Source organism: Dama dama, chromosome 18, assembly GCF_033118175.1.
Source record: "Dama dama isolate Ldn47 chromosome 18, ASM3311817v1, whole genome shotgun sequence".
In the NCBI taxonomy this organism is placed as follows: domain Eukaryota; kingdom Metazoa; phylum Chordata; class Mammalia; order Artiodactyla; family Cervidae; genus Dama; species Dama dama.
In genome coordinates, this window is record NC_083698.1 from 81,337,737 (window position 1) to 81,360,784 (window position 23,048).

Below are 23,048 nucleotides of genomic sequence, written 5' to 3' on the forward strand. Positions count from 1 at the left end.
TCAGCTTTTAAACCAGTTGGCTGCCTCACCCACAAGTCACTGTGCTCACTAACCTGCCAGATCATCAGTTCTGGCTGGCAGGGATCTTGTTCATAAACATCATTTTATCCTCAGTGCCTAAGGAGCACCTGTCACACAGCAGGTATTTAATAAATGTCGGTGCGAATAATGATCAGCTTACTAACTGAAAAAAAATTTTTTTTCAGATTTCCTTGAATTTCTCTGGCTAATTTAAGCTCTGAGTTTCTTGTCAACATTTGACTCCCCTTGACTTCTGCTTACACATTTCTATTCTAAATATTGCCTCTCTGTTTTACTACATGTCTTTCTGGAGGATTATCCTATGATAGCTCAGTACGCTTTTAAACAATTTACATAGTTAAAGAAAAGGAACCATATGCAAACTCTCCTCATCTTTCCTGAGCGTCTATCAACTGAATATTTTAAATAAATAAAGTCTGAGAAAGTGTATTTATACAGGGGACTTAGAATACAATTATTTGCATTAACAAACTATTTTATTTGCTTTAAAAATGATTTGATATGACTTTCTTAAAAGAGCTAAGTTCTACTGTAAGCTAAAATTGTGTTCTATGAATAAGTTTTATACCTAAACGTATGTTCATGAAAAAACTGCATCAAATAAAGCAAGCTGATAATAAGATACACCTTCAAAATTACGCAATTAATTAATGATTTTTTTTTCACTAAATCTCTCAAGCTGAGACTAACTACCTTTCAGTTAAAAAATGAGCATCCTCAACTGGGTTAGATAATAGAAGATTAGGTAAAACACTGTAGGTGAAATTGCTTTATTGACTTTTTTCAACTATACAAATGTAAGAACATGAGCTTTGAGATAAAATAGACCTGGCTTCAGATTCTGGCTCGTTTACATACCAGTTGGATGACCTTGGGCAAACCACTAAGCCTCAATTTCCTCATCTGGAAAATAAGAATATTAAAATTACCTTGCAGTGCTGCACTGAGGATTTGGCCAGGTAAAGAACTGTCCCATAGGAATCATTACCTAAAGGGTAGCTGTTATTAACCATATCCTGGTATCTATTAGAAAATAAACTCCAGGAGTACAAGAAGTACCATTATGTTTTATATACTTAACACACTGCCTGGCACAGAACACATACTCCATGAATATTTCTTTAATAGATGTAACTATGATTGGAGGATGAAAGCAAGTAAAACTGCTCATTTCATCCTAAAGACAATCAACCACTTCCACTAGAGAACAGCTAATCCCCCAAGTTATTTGGTGAAATCTTTAGCAAAAATCCCTGTCCACTGAGAATATAACTGGTATTTTACAAAACATCTTTATTAGGAAACTAAAGAAGGAAGGGTGTGGAGGGTGGGGAACTTGACTTCTTTTTTCAAAATACTGAAATCAGTTCTTCTGTTATTTTAAACAAAGGTTGGCCACAGAAGGGCAAGAATGGCACAGTTTACCAGTCCCTTTGTCCCCCGGATGTATTTGAGGAGGAAGGTAAAGGCATGGAATCCTGTCTTCCTATTTAACCCTTCATGACTTGTAAAGAAACACATCTTCCAAGAGAAATAAAGGGGATTCATTTCCCTTGTTAAAGATTATTTCATCTTATTATATGTGTACAGACAAGAGAGCAAAATCTCAAGGAGGTCTTTTCTTAAACAAATATTTATTTATAAAAATAAGCTGGTTCCCTGACACTTCCCCCACTCCCCAGAATTTCCCCCTAAAGAAAGTAGGTTAAGTACATGCCTTTATCCCTTTTCCCTCTTGAAACTTCACTACAACAACAGTAAAGGGATATTTTTAAAAGACCTAAACCCAGAGGTAAAGGAAGAGAAGACAATAGCAAGTATATTTTGGAAGGTACAAAGCAAACAGATGAATAGCAAGTTTCTCAGCAGTGGAGAAAGCTGGGAATAACCTGATTCATATACAGAGCCCCCCAGATGCTCAGGTACTGGCAGCCTGGTATAAGCATCCACTTGTGGAAGTGGATGAAGGTAGAGCTAAAAAGAGGATGATGTGTTGAAAAATTGTTTAGGAAGAAATTAGAGACCTCTGGTCCCCCTCTCTACTCTGTAGCTGAGTGACTACCCACCCCTACCAGTACAGAAGTTAAGGGATGGGGTGTTATTCTGTGGCAACAGTAAAACAGAGTCTCAAAACTGGGGACACTAGGTATAGTTGAGGATAAAGGAGAATACTAGAAACAGAATAGTTCAAACTTAAATACTTTTCCCATAAAAGTTCAAAACCAAAATAGCATTGGACTTCTCAATAAAATACCAGAAGCTCGAGGCAGCAAAAGACTGTCTTCAAAATTCAGAGGGAAAAATTATTTCCAACCTATAATTCTATAGCCACCAGAATTAACATGTAAGGGTAGCAACAGGGATGGACATGGAGATTATTGTACTAACTGAAGTAAGTCAGACAGAGAAAGACATATATGTTATCATTCATATGTGGAATCTAATTTTTAAAAATGATACAAGTGAACTTATTTACTAAACAAAAACAAACTTACAGATATCAAAAACAGACTTACGGTTTACCAAAGGGAAAACATGGGTTGGAAGGATAAATCAGAAGCTTGAGATTAATACACACATACTACTATATACACGATAGATAACCAGCAAGGACCTACTGCACAGGGAACTCTACTCAGTATTCTGTGATAACCAACATGAGAAAAGATCTAAAGAAGAATGAATATATGTGTATGTATAACTGAATCACACTTTGTTGTGCACCTGAAACTAACACAACATTATAAATCAACTATACTCCAACAAAAAAAAAAATTTTTTTTTTTTTTTAAAGAACATGTGAGGGTGTATAAAGCCACTTTTCAGGCAGGCAGTTTTTTAAAAAATGTATTTCCTATGTATGTTTTTTCAGGAAACTACTGGAAGGCATGCTCCCTAAAACGAGAGACCAAACCGAGCAGGACAATGACTTGGGCTCCAGGAAACAAGGATCTAAAACAAACGCGAGGCAAAGGGGAATCCCAGAGTGGGGCTCAAGGGGTGCCCCACGACGGCAAGGGCTTCCACAGGCGAGACTGGGCCCAGGGCGCGCTGAGACGGTTGTTTTAAAAACAATCATCGGTAGGGTACCCCAAATATTTCACCATACAAGGAGAAAACATGCACCAGAGGAAGTTTAGAGTTAATTTAGACAGAAATATTAATACATGAAAAACAGAGTTATTAATCCCCCCCCCCAAAATCCAAAGGATTATTCCAGAAAGAAAAGGTAAACCCAGTAATTTACCTTGCCCAACTGTAAATAACATTTACATAGTCATGATCATGCAAACACTGTTCTAACCAAAACGATACATCTGTGTGGAGGTGAGACAGGAAGTAAGCGTGGTGGGGGGTGGGGTTTGCTGAGGGGCAGGAAAGGATACCAGTTTCTCCTATTCCATAGATGTCAGTGGACAGACCTTAAAACTAGAAGAATGAGAACAGTTTCATTAAAATGTGACATAAAGACATGGACGAAAATTTCAAGGGAATCTGCTAAAACAAAAATTGAAAGTGGTTGCTTCTTTCTTGGGAGTGTAAAATGATAAAGGTGGTGGACTATTTTTCATAAGAAGCATTTTAGAATTAAATTTACATTTTGTGTATGAAGCATCCTGATAAAAGTAAAAATAAAATTAAACAATAGCCCTGCCCCTGACAACTTGGCAATCAAGATAAAAAGGCTGGTAGCTGGAGGATTTTATATGTTTTGTACAGAAAAGGTTATTCAAAAAGGCTGAAAAGTTTAAGTAGCTCAATTACACTTCATGGTTATTGGGAGTAAAAGGGATGAATGACAGAAACTTATGCTCAGGTGATGAAATACCTTTTGCTGAATGTACCTTCACTAACTGAAAATAGGAATGCTATACAAAATATAAAAGGTGTATATTTAAATGTGATTTGGGCTTCCCAGGTGGTACCAGTGGTAAAGAACCCATCTGCCAATGCAGGAGACATAAGAGATGCAGGTTCCATCCCTGGGTCGGGAAGATCCCCTGAAGGAGGGCATGGCAACCCACTCTAGTATTCTTGCCTATGAAATTCCATGGACAGAGAGGCCTGGCAGGCTACGGTCCACAGTGTCGCAAAGATTCGGACACTACTGAAATGACCTAGCATGCATGCACACAAATGTGATTTACAACCTCCCAGATGTCTCTTTCACTAGACCCTATTTGGAAATTTGAATCTCTCCTGTGATACTGCTTATTAAAATCACACATTCAGTCTATTTAAATCAGTGTGAGCTGGATTATTTTCTAACTTGGAGAATTCACTTTAGTCACAACATTTTGAAGCTTAGAACTCTAAGTCAGGGGCAATTTTGTTCCATGAGAGAGGCTTGGATTTAGTTTATTTGCTCAAGAAACATCTATGTTTGTACATATAATCAAGTACTATAAATATATATAATTAAAAGTATATAAAAGAATGTAAAAATCAAGTATTCTTATACATATATATGCATATATACAAATGTATGTGTGTTTATTATGCCGAGGATGTATGTCCATTATATGTTATTCTTCAATAAATATTGCAAAAATATGATTAGCTGTATCTTTGAAAGAGAGAATGGAACTAGATTCACTGAGAGACAACAGAATGCTAATAGCACAGTTACTGCAGCCAAGCACCCCGAATTCAGACACCAACTTGACCCCTTAATAGTTGGGCACATCACTTAACTTTTCTGTGTTTCTGTGTCCCCATATATAAAAAGGAGACAACAACAATGGCAACCTTATAGTATAGTTGAGAGAATTCAATGAGCTGATAGATGTAAAGCACATACAACAGTGGCTGGCAAATAGTACATCTTATATCAGGCATGTTGATGGTGATGTTAACAATACCTTACAACCCATCACCTATAGATCCCAACCACTGAACAGACACCCGTACAAGTACATGTTCACATGGGTAACAACAAAAGCTTTCTTGTCTTTGAACTAAAACACCTTATTCTCATCTTTGAACTTTTCCAGTAGGGGAAAAAAGACTACCAAGAATATCAAAATTTTAAGGACAGCAAAAACATTCCTTTTTCCCTCCACCTAATAATGACTAGTTAAAGGCACAAATGCTGCCTTAACTGCTATGCCAAGTTCCTGGACAAGTTACATCAAAAATTCCACCTCCTCTTTTCATGTTTTGAATTTGCATTAAGTCAGTCAGATCAGCTTTTTTTTAATTAACAGTAAAATTAATTTTTGTTCTTTTTCACATTTTGCAATTTTTATAATGAAATATAATGCCATATGGCCAATGAGTGCTTAACAGTTCATTCACTGAACTTTCACAAAAACACTAATAAATGAAATAAGCATTACTTATTTACTGTTATTAATTGATTTAATAAAATTTCTAAGAAAATAACACAAAAGTAAGCTTTTATATAAAATATTTCAAATACTTTTTACTTTGAAGAAAACAGATTCATTTAAATTTTTTCATTTCTAACTTCGATCAATCTAATGAAAACAAGAAAGCAATCTGCCTTAACAAAGCCAATCAATTTATTGAGTGCTAATATTTATTGAGGATATTAAACTTTATAAGCAGTTGAGAAATATAGGAAAAGATATGTTGAATTACGAAGAGACTTTTTATTAGAAATATGTTCTATTAATATAAAACTTGGCCTCATCTTATCCAGTTTTATGGACAGAGGACTCTGAGATATATACTATCTAAAGGAATCAAAGAATCCTATATGCAATGTACCAAAACAGTGTGTGCATGTGTGTGTGTGCACTCAGTCATGTCCAACTATTTGCAACCCCACAGACTGTGGCCCACCAGGCTCTTGTGTCCACAGAATTTTCCAGTCAAGAATACTGGAGCCTACTCAGTAAGAATACCATTTCCTACTCCAGAGGATCTTCCCCACCTAGGAAGTGAAACTGTGTCTCTTGCATCCCCAGCACTGGCAGGCAGATTCTTTACCACTAATGCCACCTTGGAAGCCCTACCATAAATAGGCAAAGTAGTTATTCTCCAAACTGTTTTTCTGGAAAAGAATTTTTACATTAAAGCAAAACTGTATGTCTTTCTTGTAAGTTTTTCTGTGCCAGCAAGCAGATATCAACTACATATCACAGAACCTCCTCAGTGAGGATATATTTCACTGAGCGAAAAGTAAAAATTATAAACATTGTAAAAGTTACTTTAATCTGCTAGTCTCTTAATTTATAAGTAAAGACTCAGGTTTTCTTCTTAAGTAACATTCAACACAATTTAAAACCACCAAAGTCAGATTTGCTTATCTTGGAAAATGAATACAACCTGAGACTCACCTCTCTGCAAATAAAAACTATTTCAAAATATAACATACTTGACCAGACATTTGAATATTTTAAAAACATGGTGCCTTTTGACTCCTACTTACATACTACGTAACCAACACTTTTAATAAACAAAAAGTTTGATGAAAGCCTGAATTCACTAAATGATAAATGATAAACTCCAGTCTCTACCCTGTCAAATGCTAAACTCTGCAAGCTTTCAGCGTTAAGTATCTCTGTGTCAGTTGTTTATTTTTCCTTTCCCAGTGATTGGAGGTTTAAAAATATTATATTACTTATAGTTAGTAAATAAGAGAATTCCACTGCCAAATATTTGTACAAGATAATGGAACGGCCGACATTCTGTTAAGAATCCACCCGGATGAAACTACTAACAGTCCAAGAGCACTTGTGCTTAGAACACATCCCTACACAAAGCCTTTGTTTTAGCCAAGTCTCAAAACGATGTCATAGCAGACATAGGCTTGGTACTTTCTGAAGGCCAATTATTCACCACGCTTCATGTGTCTTTACAAAAATTTCCAAGAAAAGGCAACATTAAATTTCCGCTCTTTAAAGATTCATAAATGAGTTCAGTTCAATCTAGTTAAGAAAAAGCTAGAACCATACACCAGATTTTGAAGAAATAAAGTCTTATTCTTGAGCCCATGCAGAAAAGCAAGCTAAAGCAAGAAAGTGATTGGTAAGCTGTGGTCCTTTGTTCATGTTTACATTTGAGTAAAAATATAGAAAACTTTTTGTAGTAATGTATCTTAATTTACCCTCCTTTCCATCTTATTGACACTGGTAATTGTTGAGCTAGTTTCTCTATCAGAGATGCTAGTGAAGTTCAGATTAGTAGGTGTTTGCTTCACACGCAGTTCAAACTATGAGAACAGTTCAAAGACAGAGAAATGTGTTATGCCAGGATCAGAGGGACTCAGCCAAGGGCTATGGGTTTTCAGGGTCAGTGATGTATATCGTGACAGGTAAACCATTAAGGGTGAGACAATAAAGCAACTAACTGGTCATGCTAGACGGGTCACCACATATATAGTTTCTGTTGCTTTGTAAGCCAGGTCAGCTAACGTCTACAAGCTCGACCCCATTGCAAAAGATTTACAGGGTGTTACTGATCTTAGAAGAGGCTGTCTCTATGTATTACTGGGCTATTCCTCAAAATGTGAGACAGGGGTCTCCACCACCAGAACCTGGGTAGGCAAGTACAGAGGGAGTATCCTAAGCAACACAGTCAAAGGACACTAGGCTCGATCCGATCCAAATCCTGCCTCTCAGTCAAATGTGGCCAGATTCCCTGCAAACACCAGAGGGGCAGCAGTCATTACCACAGGCATCTTTAGGACAACATCAGTTACAGCAGGCTAGGAAACTGGAAATTTTAAGAGACTTATTAGATAAAAAGAGAATTATACTTTACTATCTATAATAACTTTTGAATTGATCTATATTTGCAAAATTATATTCTAAATCACATTCTTTTGTTTACCTTTATTTTCAGACAAGATATACGTTTTAACTTATCTTTGTACATTTTTTTTTTTTTGATAAATCTACTCGAGTAAAAATACTTTCTTCCTGAACCAAAAATCTGTATTTTCTTTTTTAAAATAATAAAATGTAAGAACACAAGCCTGTCCACAGTCACGCTTAAAGTTCAGGGAAAGAAAATCATATGTGAATAATGATATAATTACAAAATTGTCACCAAAGTGCCCAAACATCAGTAATAGAATCTAATGGGTGGAAGACACAATTTAATCGCACTAATTACAGATGAATTTTTTTAAATGCATGTTTGTTACAACAAATATTTTAGTTATAAGAATGTGGAAAAGTTGAGCTCCTTGAAGACCTGCTTTTACAGACAGATTAATAACAATTTGAAAGGTCCATATCTATTATCATTAGATAAGTGCTTCTAACGTGCTTAAAAATTTTGTTCTAAAACAAGTTAAGCAGTTCTGTAACAATCCTCTGCTACTAGTCAACTGTTTATGGAACGTTTTTTCCCCTGAGCCTGGGAAACTGTGGCAGCATTCCAAAGAACTACTGTTCTGACCATTCCACAAGAGCCCTTGTCTGGCTGGTCTCCCTGAGGGCACCCTTGCCCCACACCCAGTCTCCTGGTGCCTACTTTAGCTTGATATGTGACTATAATTCTGCTATTAAACCTGAACTCAAAACATCCAAAGTAATAAAATTTTTATGTCTGATGTACATCTGTGAAAAATTTCTAAAACCTTAGCTAGACTGCCCCACCTGAAAACCTTTATTCCTTCATTAGTAAAGGCACATTGGTAGAAGAAAAGTACATCTTCCATCCTCTCTTCTATCATTAAAAAAGTTTCTCTAAATGTGAAGTCTGCTTAGCCCAGAGCGGCAGGATTGGGTAGCGATCCTCTGCCGGGTAAATGAGATAAGAGCCCAGAAGAAAGTAAGAGGGGATATTGCTTCAGGGTTATGTGGCAAAAGATAGAACAGATCACATCACTCTTCAGCTCCCAAAACTTCACACTGCAGAGTATATGCACAGGATATTCAAGACATCTCCAAAATCTGGCTTAAGTCACACAGCCAAGTCTTAGCCCCTGCATGCCTGGCACACATCTCTCCAACGACCTACACATGCCCTTTGCCAAGCACTCCATGGGCTTCTGAATCTTATCACAATTACTCTCTCCAGTAGCCTTTCAGTTCCTCAAAGTCCCTTGCTTCCCCAGCAAAGGTCTTTCCATCAACCTTCGCCCACCTCTGCCCATGATTCACTGGAATTCTGTGTGCCCCCTCAGATCTCAGCTCAAACTCTTCCTCTTGTTGCTTAATTAAATACTTCCAGTAGAAGAGGCTATCTGTCCTTCCTTATAGATGTGTGTTTTTTTTTTTAAGTACTTTAACAACACAAAAAAGAGCTTTAAGAATTAAAGTATTTTAATTACAAAAGGAAAACTCCTCAGGGTCTCCTTAAAAGTTATCAGTCTCTGTCTTCAACTCAGCTGTGTAACCTCTTCACAGAAACTTGAAAATTTATATTTTAAATGCTTGTTTCCTAGAAGAGTCACTGAACAGATTCATATTTTTACTTAATTAGAAGCAATTCTGACATTGGATATATAATCTAATAAAATTCCAATATTCTAAAAGATGTTTCTAAAATGTTTTCACAGCTGTGACCATATTGAGGAAATGCATAGCTTTCAAATTATAAAGTTTTACAGGGAAGCCTGGCGTGCTGCAGTCCATGGGCTTGCAAAGAGGCGGACACAACTTAGCGACTGAACAACAGCATGAAAAACTGAAATAATATGGTAATCTAAAGAAAATTCAGGGATAATCGCTTATTTCTGAGTAATTCAAATATATTGCTTAAGAGGAATACTAAGTGATACAACTGCAGTGCTAATATACTCAAACTAAAATTAGCGTTTCTGTCATGTGAGCTGAGAAGAGTCATCTTAATTTGAGCACATCATCAGAGCCTGTTATCACCCTGTTTCTGAATAAAGGAGGAAATGGGCACTTCCCCGGTGATTCCCAGTGGTTAAGACTCCAAGCTACCACTGCAGGGGGCACGGGTTCCACACATGGTCAGGGAACTTCCCTGGTAGCTCAGTGGTAAAGAATTTGCCTGCCAATGCAGGAGACACAGGTTCGATCCCTGGGTTGGGAAGATTCCCTAAAGAAGGAAATGGCAACCCACTCCAGTATTTTTGCCTTGGAAATCCCATGTACAGAAGAGCCTGACGGGCTACAATCCATGGGGTCACAAAAGAGTCAGATGAAACTAAGTGACTAACCATCACCTACTGGAAACTAAGCCCCTGCTTAGTTGCATGGCCAAAAAGAAAAAAAAAAGAAAAGAAAAGAAAAATTCACATTCTTCAGATATTGCATACAAGTAAATAATAAACTTCATTTTTCCAGAAAGTCTTTCTAAAAGTTATTTTCCTCATTATAGTTTAAACAATTAATTCTTAATTCTCTCATATTTTATGTCATTTGCTTCACTATTGATTTAACTCTATTTCCTAAGTCTTCTAGACACTGATATGATTTCAAATGAATAGTTACTGCTTCACCTAGGCCAAAGGAAGTCAATAGCAAACGTGAAAGCAAAAACTCTACACAATTGCTGAATTAGCGTCAAGGTAGCATTTGCTGAAATCACCCTTTCAAGAGCCTGTGTTGCCAGAGAAATATCTGTCACTGAACTCCACACAGACTGGGGACATTCACCAAACCAATGGGTATAGATTTATATGGCTTACATTTAGCCAAAGCTATCACAAATGTATCTATGAAGAAACAATATATAACAAAGCTTAAAATGCTTACTATGACAGAGTATACCTAAATTATACCAAAGTCAGAAATACAAAACCTTGAGCCATTCATACTTCAAACCCTAAAGTAAGCAAAAAGTCCAAAGAACACTCCAGATCCTGTCACAAAGACCCACCACTAAGGGCCAGGAATATCATGACACCTTTCAAACACATTTGCTTATGTGCTTTCCTGGGGTATAATTAGAGGCAATCCGGCCAGCAAAGAAACCAAGATGTGCAAACTCAGCCTCTGGATGCAGAAATGTCTACATCATCTTTGGTTTCCTCTGACTGAAATTTTTGTGAGTTTAACAACTAAATTTTAAAACTACAACTTTAAAAGAATTCTAGTTAACATGTCAAATTAAAATGCCTATATTGAATGGGGTATGTTTCTATTAGATGAGAAACACATAAATACTGAATAATATCCTGTTTCCTGATGTCAAGTAATACAAACATTACTATCATGTGCAAAAATACTATCTCAGCAAGGTATGCTGAATTCAGCTGTCTTCCATCCAGTCCCCAAAGTCTTGGTCCAGACCCCACCATGCTTCCAAGGACTAGGGCTATGTGCTCAGTCGACCAGTCACATCCAACTCTTTTGTGACCCCATGGACTGCAGCTGCAGCCTGCCAGGCTCCTCTGTCCATGGGATTTCCCAGGCAAGAACATTGGAGTGGGTTGCCATTTCCTTCTCCAGGAGATCTTCCTGACCCAGGGATGGAACCCGGGTCTCCTACTTGTGTATAACCACTAACCAGCCTTCCCAAAGCCTCCACTCCTAAATGTTATCATTTCATCAAATGCTAGACACACTCATTAACCATAGTCCAAGGGAAAACATCAGACTCTCCTACAAAGATCTTCATGGTCTGCAGACTACTTCAGTGGCTTTTCACTGACACCACAGCCACAAAAATTTCTAAGTTTTGCCTAAATTTGTCATGTTCTTTTATGGTTCTTTTTTTTTTTTAAATAATAAATGCTTGTTTAATGTGGTTTGTTTTCTTCTTTTTTAAATTAATTTATTTATTTAATTGGAGGCTAATTACTTTACAATATTGTAGTGGTTTTTGCCATACACTGGCATGAATCAGCTGACCCTGAGGGATGGGATGGGGAGCGATGTGGGAGGAGGTTCACGATGGGGAACACATGTACACGGTTCTGTATCTTTGCACACATTCTGCATGTCACTTCTCTCCTCCACCAGAAAAACTCTTATACACTTTCAACATCCAGCTCAAACAAAGACTCTCCTGCAAAATCTACTGGAAACCTCCAGCTGCTCCTTATTCAGGGTTCCCACACTAATTTATTTATAACTTTAATACTCTATTTTGCTTTTTTATTTTCTTTGCAGTCTCCCATTTCAGCTCTGTATCTCATGTTTATCACAGACAGGGTACTCAACATATGTTTACAGAGGGGAAAAGGAAAGAGAGGGGCAGAAAAAAGGCGAGAAAGGAAAAGAGAAGCGGTCTGATTCTTGGACAGGATAAGGGAGAACTAAGGTTGGGTTTTTAGAATTCCTTTTGTAATAAGGACATCAAAAGACTATATACCTTTAAAAGCTGAATGACTACTGAATACATTGGAATTATAGATGAAGCATATTTAAGTCTTATAGAAATTTTGCCAGCAATTAATTAAATGTATTATAGTCATTGAGTGGTGGAGTGAAACATGTACAGACTTTCAATGTAATTTGTATCTAAATGCTGATGAAAGCAACTAGCAGCTGTGTATCTGTGGGCATCTTACTTTCCCTCAGTTATAAAATAGATCTAACCATATAAAGTTGCTATAAGTATTTTCTCAGAAAACAGTGAACTCTGGGCAGATGCTGAACATGTAATCAATGAAATGATGGACCTTGACTTAGAAACAAAGGTGCTAGGCTATCAACCAAAACTATTAGCAGATAATAAAGATACTTAATTTAATAGCTTAATTTTAACTTAATAGGTTATCAGTAGCTGTATCACTATTAACTATGTAACTACTTGAAAGAAGAACTTTGAGTCTGTAGGAAATTAACTCCAATTTAAAGATATTCCAGTTTTGCATTATGATTTTAAACAACAGAACACTGAGGATGGTTTATTTCTCCATGGCCATTAAAAATGTACTTGATTTCCATCAGGAGAATCATTTCAAATCTGGTTCAACCACTGGATATTTTAAGAAAGTTTAAAAGTGCTTCCACATAATCACTAGCTATGTGAAAATTCTCTGGGATAATAAGGGTGAAAAAAATAAATAAAACCTTTCCATTTATATATAAGGTACTGATCTTACACATGTAAGGTGCACGCAACTTAATTTCTGACAAGGGCCTGACAAGTTGTGATTTGCTGGCAGTTGAGTGTATATTAACATCGCACTCTGACAAACGACGATCTCCTGATGGTGACATTCAGCTGTTGTCGATATTGTAAACACGTCTGTTCAACCTGTTTACATTTCCCCTGAGCTGGCACCGCTTTCCTAATGCCTATGTTAATAGCAAGGTAGAACTGCAATAACAAATGAATTTCATTTAGTCTACAGCTAAAAGCCTTGGGAAGTACCCATCTAAAGCTTAAAACCAATTTCCATTTAGCTTTGATTTCTCTTTTAAAGAGAAAGGAAGTTCTGCTACTGAAATTACTTTGAAAGTCATGGCACATTCAAGTTTATCTTCTTAGTCATTTTGGCTTGTCTTCCCAATATAATTAGGATTTAATTACTCATAATCTCTTCCTACAAATACATCAAAGTTTCTGTTCTGTGACAGTTTCACATTTATAAGAACAAATCTGGTTACAGTAGGGTTGCTAACTTCAGGAAATAAAAATACAAGATGCTCATTTAAATTTGAGTTTCAGATAAGAAAATAATGTTTTAGTAGATGTATATCTTAAATGTTGCATGGGAAATACTTATATGAAAATATTATTTGTTGTCTAGTTGAAATCCAAATTTAATTAATGTTCAGGAAACTTAAATTAGGGTGTTTTAACAATTTGCATCTATAATTCAATAGAAGCATCAAATTCTTGATTATGATTCTCCATAAATGTTTTCCTACAGATGGCCTCTTAGCCTGCAGTTGTTTCTTTGGGGGTTGGGGGTAGGAATGGGGTAGGAGAGAAGGAGAGTTGTAAAGCTAGGTTTTGAGCCTCCCTCACTTTTTCTTGACCAGTCAGATGAATAATGGCATTCTGACTTTGACTTATGCTTAAGCAGCACCATCACCCAGTTGTCAGCTCTTTTTTTAGTAATCATTCAAGAGATATGGCAGCTCTCAGAGATACGAGTTGTCTTTAAAAAAAGAAAAATGTTTCCTCCTCTAAGCTGGTTTATAGGTCTTAAAAATGAAGCATGATTTTGAATACAAGGAAGTGCACAAGGTGGATGGAATGCATTGGGCTTTCTTAAAATTTACAATTACAATTAAGGAACCTTCCAAAATTTTTTTTTTAATTAGTATAAAAAGCCACAGGACACAAAGGAAGAAACCATGAGAGTTGCCTTGCAAATATTTGCCAAAGACCTAATAACCCATCATAACCTGCATGAGGGCTGCCCCACTTTAACAAGCCACTGTTGTCTGAACCTAACAGCCAAATTCCTGCCTGAAAACCTCACCCATCATTGTCTTCCAGACACCATCCTTCATCTGATGTGCTGACCACTTCTACTCACACCGTTCTAATTTTCTGGTTACTATTTGAGTTCATAAAAAAATTACTAAAGCAATAGGCAAGATGAATGGTTCATATTATCAAGCTGTTTGTAGTCTGATAATTTGGGCTGGTTATGAAAAAGGGAATTTATAATAAAAGAAAAGCATTGAACTTCAAAAGTTGAAATATGTCTGTTGGAGACACTGGTAAAAACCCATAGAGAATGGACTTGGCAGTCAGATACATGGAGGTCTGAATCAAAGCTTTACCTGCTAGTGCTGAGTGACCTTGGACATATTAATAAACTTCTCTGAACTTCATTTGTAATTATCTATCTTAGATGATTGCTGAGTTAACAATGAAAGATTATAGAAAAAAATTTTATACAATGTAAGATATATAATCCATATTAAACTAAGATACTGAAGCATTTAGGAAAAGGCAGCAATTAAAGAGTAAAATCCCTGGAGAAGGAAATGGCAACCCACTCCAGTATTTCTGCCTGGAGAATCCCATGGACAGAGAAGCCTGGCAGGCTACAATTCAAGGGTTCAAAAAGAATCTGACACATAATTCACAGCAAGATCCTCTATGACCCACCTCCCAGAATATTGGAAATAAAAGCAAAAATAAACAAATGGGACCTAATGAAACTTAAAAGCTTTTGCACTACAAAGGAAACTATAAGTAAGGTGAAAAGACAGCCCTCAGATTGGGAGAAAATAATAGCAAATGAAGAAACAGACAAAGGATTAATCTCAAAAATATACAAGCAACTCCTGCAGCTCAATTCCAGAAAAATAAATGACCCAATCAAAAAATGGGCCAAAGAACTAAAGACATTTCTCCAAAGAAGACATACAGATGGCTAACAAACACATGAAAAGATGCTCAACATCACTCATTATTAGAGAAATGCAAATCAAAACCACAATGAAGTACCATTACACGCCAGTCAGGATGGCTGCTATCCAAAAGTCTACAAGCAATAAATGCTGGAGAGGGTGTGGAGAAAAGGGAACCCTCTTACACTGTTGGTGGGAATGCAAACTAGTACAGCCGCTATGGAAAACAGTGTGGAGATTTCTTAAAAAACTGGACATAGAACTGCCATATGACCCAGCAATCCCACTTCTGGGCATACACACTGAGGAAACCAGATCTGAAAGAGACACGTGCACCCCAATGTTCATCTCAGCACTGTTTATAATAGCCAGAACATGGAAGCAACCTAGATGCCCATCAGCAGATGAATGGATAAGGAAGCTGTGGTACATATACACCATGGAATATTACTCAGCCGTTAAAAAGAATTCATTTGAACCAGTCCTAATGAGATGGATGAAACTGGAGCCCCTTATACAGAGTGAAGTAAGCCAGAAAGATAAAGAACATTACAGCATACTAACACATATATATGGAATTTAGAAAGATGGTAACGATAACCCCATATGCAAAACAGAAAAAGAGGCACAGAAATACAGAACAGACTTTTGAACTCTGTGGGAGAATGTGAGGGTGGGATATTTCAAAAGAACAGCATGTATACTATCTATGGTGAAACAGATCACCAGCCCAGGTGGGATGCATGAGACAAGTGCTCGGACCTGGTGCACTGGGAAGACCCAGAGGAATCGGGTGGAGAGGGAGGTGGGAGGGGGGATCGGGATGGGGAATACATGTAAATCTATGGCTGATTCATATCAATGTATGACCAAAAAATAATAATAATAATAAAAAAAATTAAAAAAAAAAGAATCTGACACAACTGAGGGACTAACACACACACACAGAGTGAAACAGTGTAGTGAAGGTGTTACAAACATGTTGTTAGAACTAGACCACGATGGTCTGAATACCATATACTCCATTTATTAGCTATGCAAACTAGGCAAATTATTAAACCAAGCAGTGCCTCATTCCCTCACCTACAATATGGAAATAATAATAGTATCTATCTCAGGCTCAGACAGTAAAGAATCCATCTGCAGTGCAGGAGACCTGGGTTTGATCCCTGGGTTGGGAAGACCCGCTGGAGGAGGGCATGGCAACCCACTCCAGTATTCTTACCTGGAGAATCCCCATGGACAGAGGAGCCTGGTGGGCTACAGTCCATGGGATCGAAAAAGAGTCAGACATGACTGAGTGACTGAGCACAGTACATCTCATTAGAATCGTGGAGAGGACAAAACTGTTTAATTAATATGAAACTCTTTATAGGCTTACAGCCTGTAAGCCTTACATTTTGTCAGTGCCTGAGAAAGGTTAACTACTTTTGATTATCATCATCACCTTCATCATTATTACAATTTCAGGAGGCACTATTTCAGACAATCTGTAACAGGCTGTTAGTACTGAAACAGAAGTATTAGAAGAAATCCCTAGCTAAGAGAACAACAAGAATAAAGGCAGGAAAGAACACAGCCAGAAAAGTTCGTTCACAGGTCAGAAAATCCAGTTTGACCAGAAAATAATGAAGTAAGAAAGCTAGAAGTGACAGATGAAGGTTTGATTGCAGAAGAGCTTGATGCAAGATTAAGGCGTCTCTAAACACTTCATTACCCCACCAAGAGTCTTTCAAGGTTTTGGAAAACAGGAGTAATGTGATCACTGTAGCATTATATTAACCTGGCAGCACTGGCTTGGGGTATGTTAGAGACAACAGAGGCAGGAAGTGTAGTTAGGGGGCTATGCAGTATTTCAGTATGAAGTCAGAAGAACCTGATCCTGGGCATTCCAAACGAGAACAGAATAGAAGGCACAGGACCTGAAAGTTGTAGAACTAGAACCTTATGGGACTTGGCAACTGTTTAGAGAAAGAGGCTGTGGAAAGAAAGCCAAAGGGGGGGAAAAAAACACCTGAGAAGCAGATTAGTTACGAGTGACAGGTAACTGGGACCTAAGACTGCAGATCATTCTTCAAGCAAAGGATAGGTTGTGCTGGGTCTAGACAGGAAACTTGCTATGAGGAGAGAGGCAGCCTGGTGTGAATGGGGGAAAAACTGCCACAGATAGGCAAGGGGAAGAAATGACCAACAGCGGACGGCAGCTATGGACATGGGGAACAGCGATGCACCAAAGGCTGCTTTATGGAAAAGGGTACATCCACTTTTGAACTGTGGTGTTGGAGAAGAGTCCCGTGGGCAGCAAGGAGATCAAACCTGTCAATTCTAAAGGAAATCAACCCTAAATATTCATTGGAAGAACTGATGCTGAAGCTGAAGCTCCAATACTTTGGCCACCTGTGAGAAGAGCCGACTCATTGGAAAAGATCCTGATACTGGGAAAGACTGAGGGCAGGAGGAGATGGGGGCGACAGAGGATGAGATGGTTGGGTAGCATCATCGACTCAATGGACATGATAGAGTCATGTCAATGGACACTATCTTCTTCTCCAGAAGATAGTGAAGGACATGGAAGCCTGGCGTGTTGCAGTCCATGGGGCTGCAAAGAGTCAGACACGACTGAGCGACTGAACAACAGCCAGGCAAAAGGGGCAGGGATGGGCTACAGCATCACCAAACCACTCCAGTCATCCTCCTGAAGGATGAGCTGACCCCTTGGGATTGAGTTTGGAGCTCTTCTCTAGCCTCAGTACTCATAGTAAATCTTACTAGAGGTCTCTTCAGACAGTAGTGAAACTGTCTATCCACTGTGTATAACCTGGTCTGATGGCAAAGGTTAGTAGTGCCTATATCATCCAAGTGTTTGAAGAATGAATGAATGAACAAATTACTGGCCCTTAGAACCTCAGCCCTCCACGCCACCTTTGCATCATAAGGTTCTTTCTGCATCACAAACTAGCTCCTATGCACAAGTCTCTATGATTCATCCTGCCCCAAGGAGAGCCCAAATTACCTTATTTGACAAATTGTTTTACTTGCATTCAAATAACCTAAAGGAATGCATAAATGGTTTTCAAAATATGTTCCTAAAAGTCTTTGAGATTCTATGAAATACGTTATCCTACCCCTCCCCATCCCACAGTCCAGGAATCATCCAGAATCATACAAGTTGGGAGAAGGAAGAATCATATTAATAGTAGCCAGACCTAAATTGACTGTATACATGGGACATCATTGTAAGATTGTGGTTTTAGAGAAGGATTCTAAGATTTTAAGTTTCAATACCTTATCCATCCTTTAAACTATGTTTTATATAATGTAAATCCTTTAGTTTAGGTTTAAATTATTATCCAAATTTCTTAAATTGCAACATAAGATTCCAAACCCTTCCACCTCCTTTCCCCTGAAAGAAGAACAATGACATATTACAAATAAAATATAATCAAGATCATTGTATACCAAAGTGGACAGAAGTGAGGAAATGGGCATGTCCCCCTTCTCTGAGGGTGGTTTATTTTCTGCAGCATTTTCTGTTTTCCAGTCACGAGACCCGAAGAGTCATCATCCATGAAGCCAAGTAATACATTAACACAGGTTGTTCCTGTGAAATGCAAAGCTTTAGTTTAGCTTCACGCTAAGATTCTGTTTTAATGGGCTTGGGACGGAAGCCAGGCGAGCCCTGGTGTGCAGGAGATGGCTCGGGAATGAGAATTTGTGTTCACCTCTCCCCAGCTCTGCATTCAGCGACACTGTGTTGGTAACCTGCAACTGACCATGCTGGGAGTATTTACACCACAGAAATCTTCAAACGCTACAAATCAGGGCTTTTTTCTGCTCAGGTATCCAGCATTTCAGCACACCATTAAAAAAATTTTTTTTTTAAGTTCCCTATAATAAATGAGTGCACAGATACCATTGAGAACTACAGCAAAGAAAGGGATATACTCAATAAATTGCTTTTTTAGGAGTCTGAAATGTCTGCAATTACATGTTAGCAGTCTCAACTATCTGGTGCCACTAACGTATTTTATACACTGAATGAGCTTCAAAAATCTATTTGTAAACTGTATTTTTAATTGGCTCAAATGTTTAATATTAAAGGAGGGTTTGCTCATTTCTAAGCTAAAAATCTAATCAATAGATTTTGGAATCATAGAAATGAAGTACTAAAGGGAATTTAAGAAGTAGTTTAGTCCAATTCTTCCCAAATTAAAAAAAAAACAAACTGATATTATGGAAACTGAGGCTCACTTCTTTTCATTAACCTATGTAAAGGTGCTTGGTGCTTAGTCACTCAGTCGTGTCCGACTCTTTGTGACACCATGAACTGGGGTCAATGGAGCCAGCGGGCCCCAGTCCATGGGGTCTCTCCAGGCAAGAAAACTGGAGTGGGTTGCCATATATAAAGGTAGCACTAGGATTATGATACCTTTCTTTCTGTTACCTCACCACCTGAATTCCATATGGGTTTAAGTGGTGGGTTTGTCTACAACAAGAAAGGAGAGAAAGAAACAGAATTCCATGATGACATTTCAGTTCAAGTCCCAAGAGGCTTATTGGAGTGGTAATAAGGTCCCTGACACTAGAAAAAAACTCATACTTTCAAATGAAAATGTCAACACGTGGCCTGAGTGAAATAATTAAATAGTGTACATATTTCTACACCTCACCTTCTGAGAACAGAAAACACTTGTACTGACATCATTTCTCATGGAAAGAACACTTCCCTTCTCACAGGATGTTGAACAATGACCACAGATTAGGGAACTGTTATCACAGTTCCCTACGCATATAATCCCCTGCACTGATGAACCAATAATACAACAGTGGTTGGTCTCTTTAACCACAATAAAGATGAGATGTAAACACCATACCCAGGCAAGAAGTAACAGATTTCTTTTCACTGTTCCACAGTATCCTAACATCCCCACGATGATTAGGAAACAGCAAACAGCGATCATGACCGGATGAACCACAGGAAAGTAAGTCAAAATGACAGCCTCCTCTACCCTGAAAGAAGAACAGAAAAGATTGTCAAATAGCAATATACCACCTTGCTTTCTGCATACATAGCAGATATTCTTCTATGATACTTTCATTAAGTCTTTATATTATAAATAGAATAAAAAGGCACCCAAGACATAGCACAAGACACAACTGACGTGCACTCTGCCATCACCAACTTGCTTGTTTGTTTTATTTTTTATCTTGTTTGATTTAGTTTTTTATACAAGTGGTACAAAAAAAAAAAAAACTTCTTATCTCAGCTCATTTAAAATGTATTATAAGATAGGGATTCCCAGTTTTAAAAGTCCATCTAATATTAGCACCGAAGCCTTAACTTTCATGAGGAAACCACATGAAACTTTTCACTATTTCCCAGCTGAGAAGACTCTCTACTCTTCTCTGATCTGGGACTCTGCAGGCAGTGAGCACTTTTCCAAAGATGTGAAACACTGCTATGGAAACAGAAATTGGTCTGTATTATAAGGAGGGGAGGGAGACGCCTTCTCTGCTCAAAAACCATGAAAAATGATTAACTAGAGCCTTAACAGAAAGAATAATAACTAAGATAACAAAAAAACGACCATGACTAAGTGCTTACTAAGCTCCATCATGTTAAGGACTTTACGGAAATCCTTATGAAAATTCAAAGAGGTATATAATTCCCATTCAGAGATGAAGAAAATGAGGCTCAGAGACATTAAGTAGTTTGCCATTTGTGATGTTAGTGGATCAATCCTTGAAATTGGGTAAGAAAATGACATGTGGGGTTTGGTTTTCATTAGCTCAGGAATATGAAGGCAAGAAAAAGTTGGCAATTATTTTCTTAAGGAAAAGTAGTTGTGCTGTCCATTGTAACAAATATGGCATGGTTCAAACATTTCCAGGACAGGTAAGTGGTATTACCATAACCAAAGATGTCCTCTACAAACAGCAGTATACCTTAATGAAAATTCTAGAAAATGCAAGTGTTACCATGGGCAGGAAAACCTTTCCAAATGATCAGGGGTGAGCACTACCATCTAAACAGCTGAGGGCAAAGTTACTTAGAAACTAGTGTCTGAGGAAACCCTGATGAAATAATTCAATCATTAATTATAAAACCTACCTTGTTTCTGCAGTTAAAGTCAGAACATTATTTAGGTAGTCCCTCATCCAAGCAGACACAGCCAACACGCTGATGGACATTAGCTGCAGGTAAAAAATTACAAATTGGTGACCAAGCATTTATTCATCATGCTCTGCAGGACTCATAACAAAATACTGAGGATTTTCTTTACATAATTATTATGATTTTTCCTAATGACCATTTACCACCTGTTGAAATTTACTTTTACTATAAATAACTGCCATTCTCTTTTGTAATCACATCATAGCCACTAAATAGAATGTCACTAAATAGGACACAGAGAGCTGAACTATTAGAAAGTCAAGGACAGGAATTGCACAGAACAACTAAATTATCAAATGTACAAGATGAGCCTAAAACACGTCATATGTAAAAGCAAGGAAGCAATAAAATACTACTGATGTCCAAAAAGTCACAAGCACTAACTTCAAAGGACTTCCGCTGGCTAAAGTTAAATAATTTGGCCATCAAAATAATACATAATAATAACTGCAATGGTAAAAACATCCAATATACTAAAAATCTATGAATTCACAGAAATATTTAAACAAAACTCACTAACCAGCTTTGGAGGATATTAGATATTCAATTCATCATTCAGAAAACTGATAAGAATCCAATGTTTATTCAATTTTTCCCAGACGAACTAGAGAAAGAACCAAAGACTTAATGAAAGTTTTTACAGAAGAATATCAGCTAATATGTACAGAAAGCAAGATAGAATATCACTATTTGACAATCTTCTCTGAAATAATGGCTCTCTTGGCAAAGATCCTCAATGACTGCCAAAATTATCAGGTCAGTGACTCTCAGTCCTGTCTGTACATCAGAATCACCCAGGACACTTAAAAAATTTGCTGAGCCCAAGTCCCCCCTGAATCAATTCTTGGAAGTGGAGCCTGTACATCAGAAGTGTGTAAAGGCTGCATAGATGTTCTAACAGGTAGTACAGGGCTGAGAGCTACTGCATTAACTGAAAGGGGACTGATGGGGACTTTAAAATAAATATTGAATTCATTCATTGGTTGCGCCAGGTCTTGGTTGTGGCACACAAGATCTTTAGTTGTGGCTTGTGGGATCTAGTTCCCTGACCGCAGATGTAACTCCAACCCTCTGTGTCAGTCTTAGCCACTGGACCACCAGCCTTGGTGGGGACTTTCAGAATGGAGACATAAAATACCAGATGCTTTGATCAATCTTAACATCACAAAAAGAGAAAACCGAGATAGTATCTCCCAATGTGATGCCATCAGAAGTACTCAAAGATACTTTTGAGGTATTTTTACCAAAAAGTCAAACGTGAATCTAATCAAGCCTCAAGCTCTAACTATCAGTTTACAAGAAACACAGGGAACAGATTTAAACTCGTTAATCGCCACCAGGGGCATGCAATCGACAAAATAAAAAATGTAAGAAATTTTACAGAACAAATGATCTAGTTTCTTGAATTGAAAAAGTTGGGTCATTTGTAGAGATGTGGACAGACCTTGAGTCTGTCATACAGAGTGAAATAAGTCAGAAAGAGAAAAATAAATATCATATATTAATGCATATATATAAAAAACAGTACAGTTGAACCTAGTTCCAGGGCAGGAATAGAGACACAGAAGTAGAGAATGGACATGTGGACACAAGGGAAGGGGAGGGCAGGATGAATTGGGAGATCAGGTTTGACATAAGTACACCACCATGTGTAAAACAGATAGCTAATGAGA

General features: G+C 37.6%; 1 protein-coding gene across 2 annotated transcripts in view; it reads right to left on the reverse strand.

Annotated features, from left to right (window-relative positions):
• Positions 1 to 23,048, reverse strand: part of TSPAN12 (tetraspanin 12) — a 67,548-nt gene that overhangs the window by 29,605 nt on the left and 14,895 nt on the right. The window contains exons 2-4 of one of the 2 annotated variants that reach the window (XM_061165682.1): positions 21,896 to 21,979; positions 21,313 to 21,395; positions 20,075 to 20,210 (exon numbers count right to left, since the gene is read on the reverse strand). In XM_061165682.1, the coding sequence (XP_061021665.1) occupies positions 20,075 to 20,210; positions 21,313 to 21,392 (216 nt within the window). In that variant the 5' untranslated portion in view covers positions 21,393 to 21,395; positions 21,896 to 21,979. The remainder of the gene's footprint in view (positions 1 to 20,074; positions 20,211 to 21,312; positions 21,396 to 21,895; positions 21,980 to 23,048) is intronic. The other variant, XM_061165681.1, reaches the window with a different exon arrangement.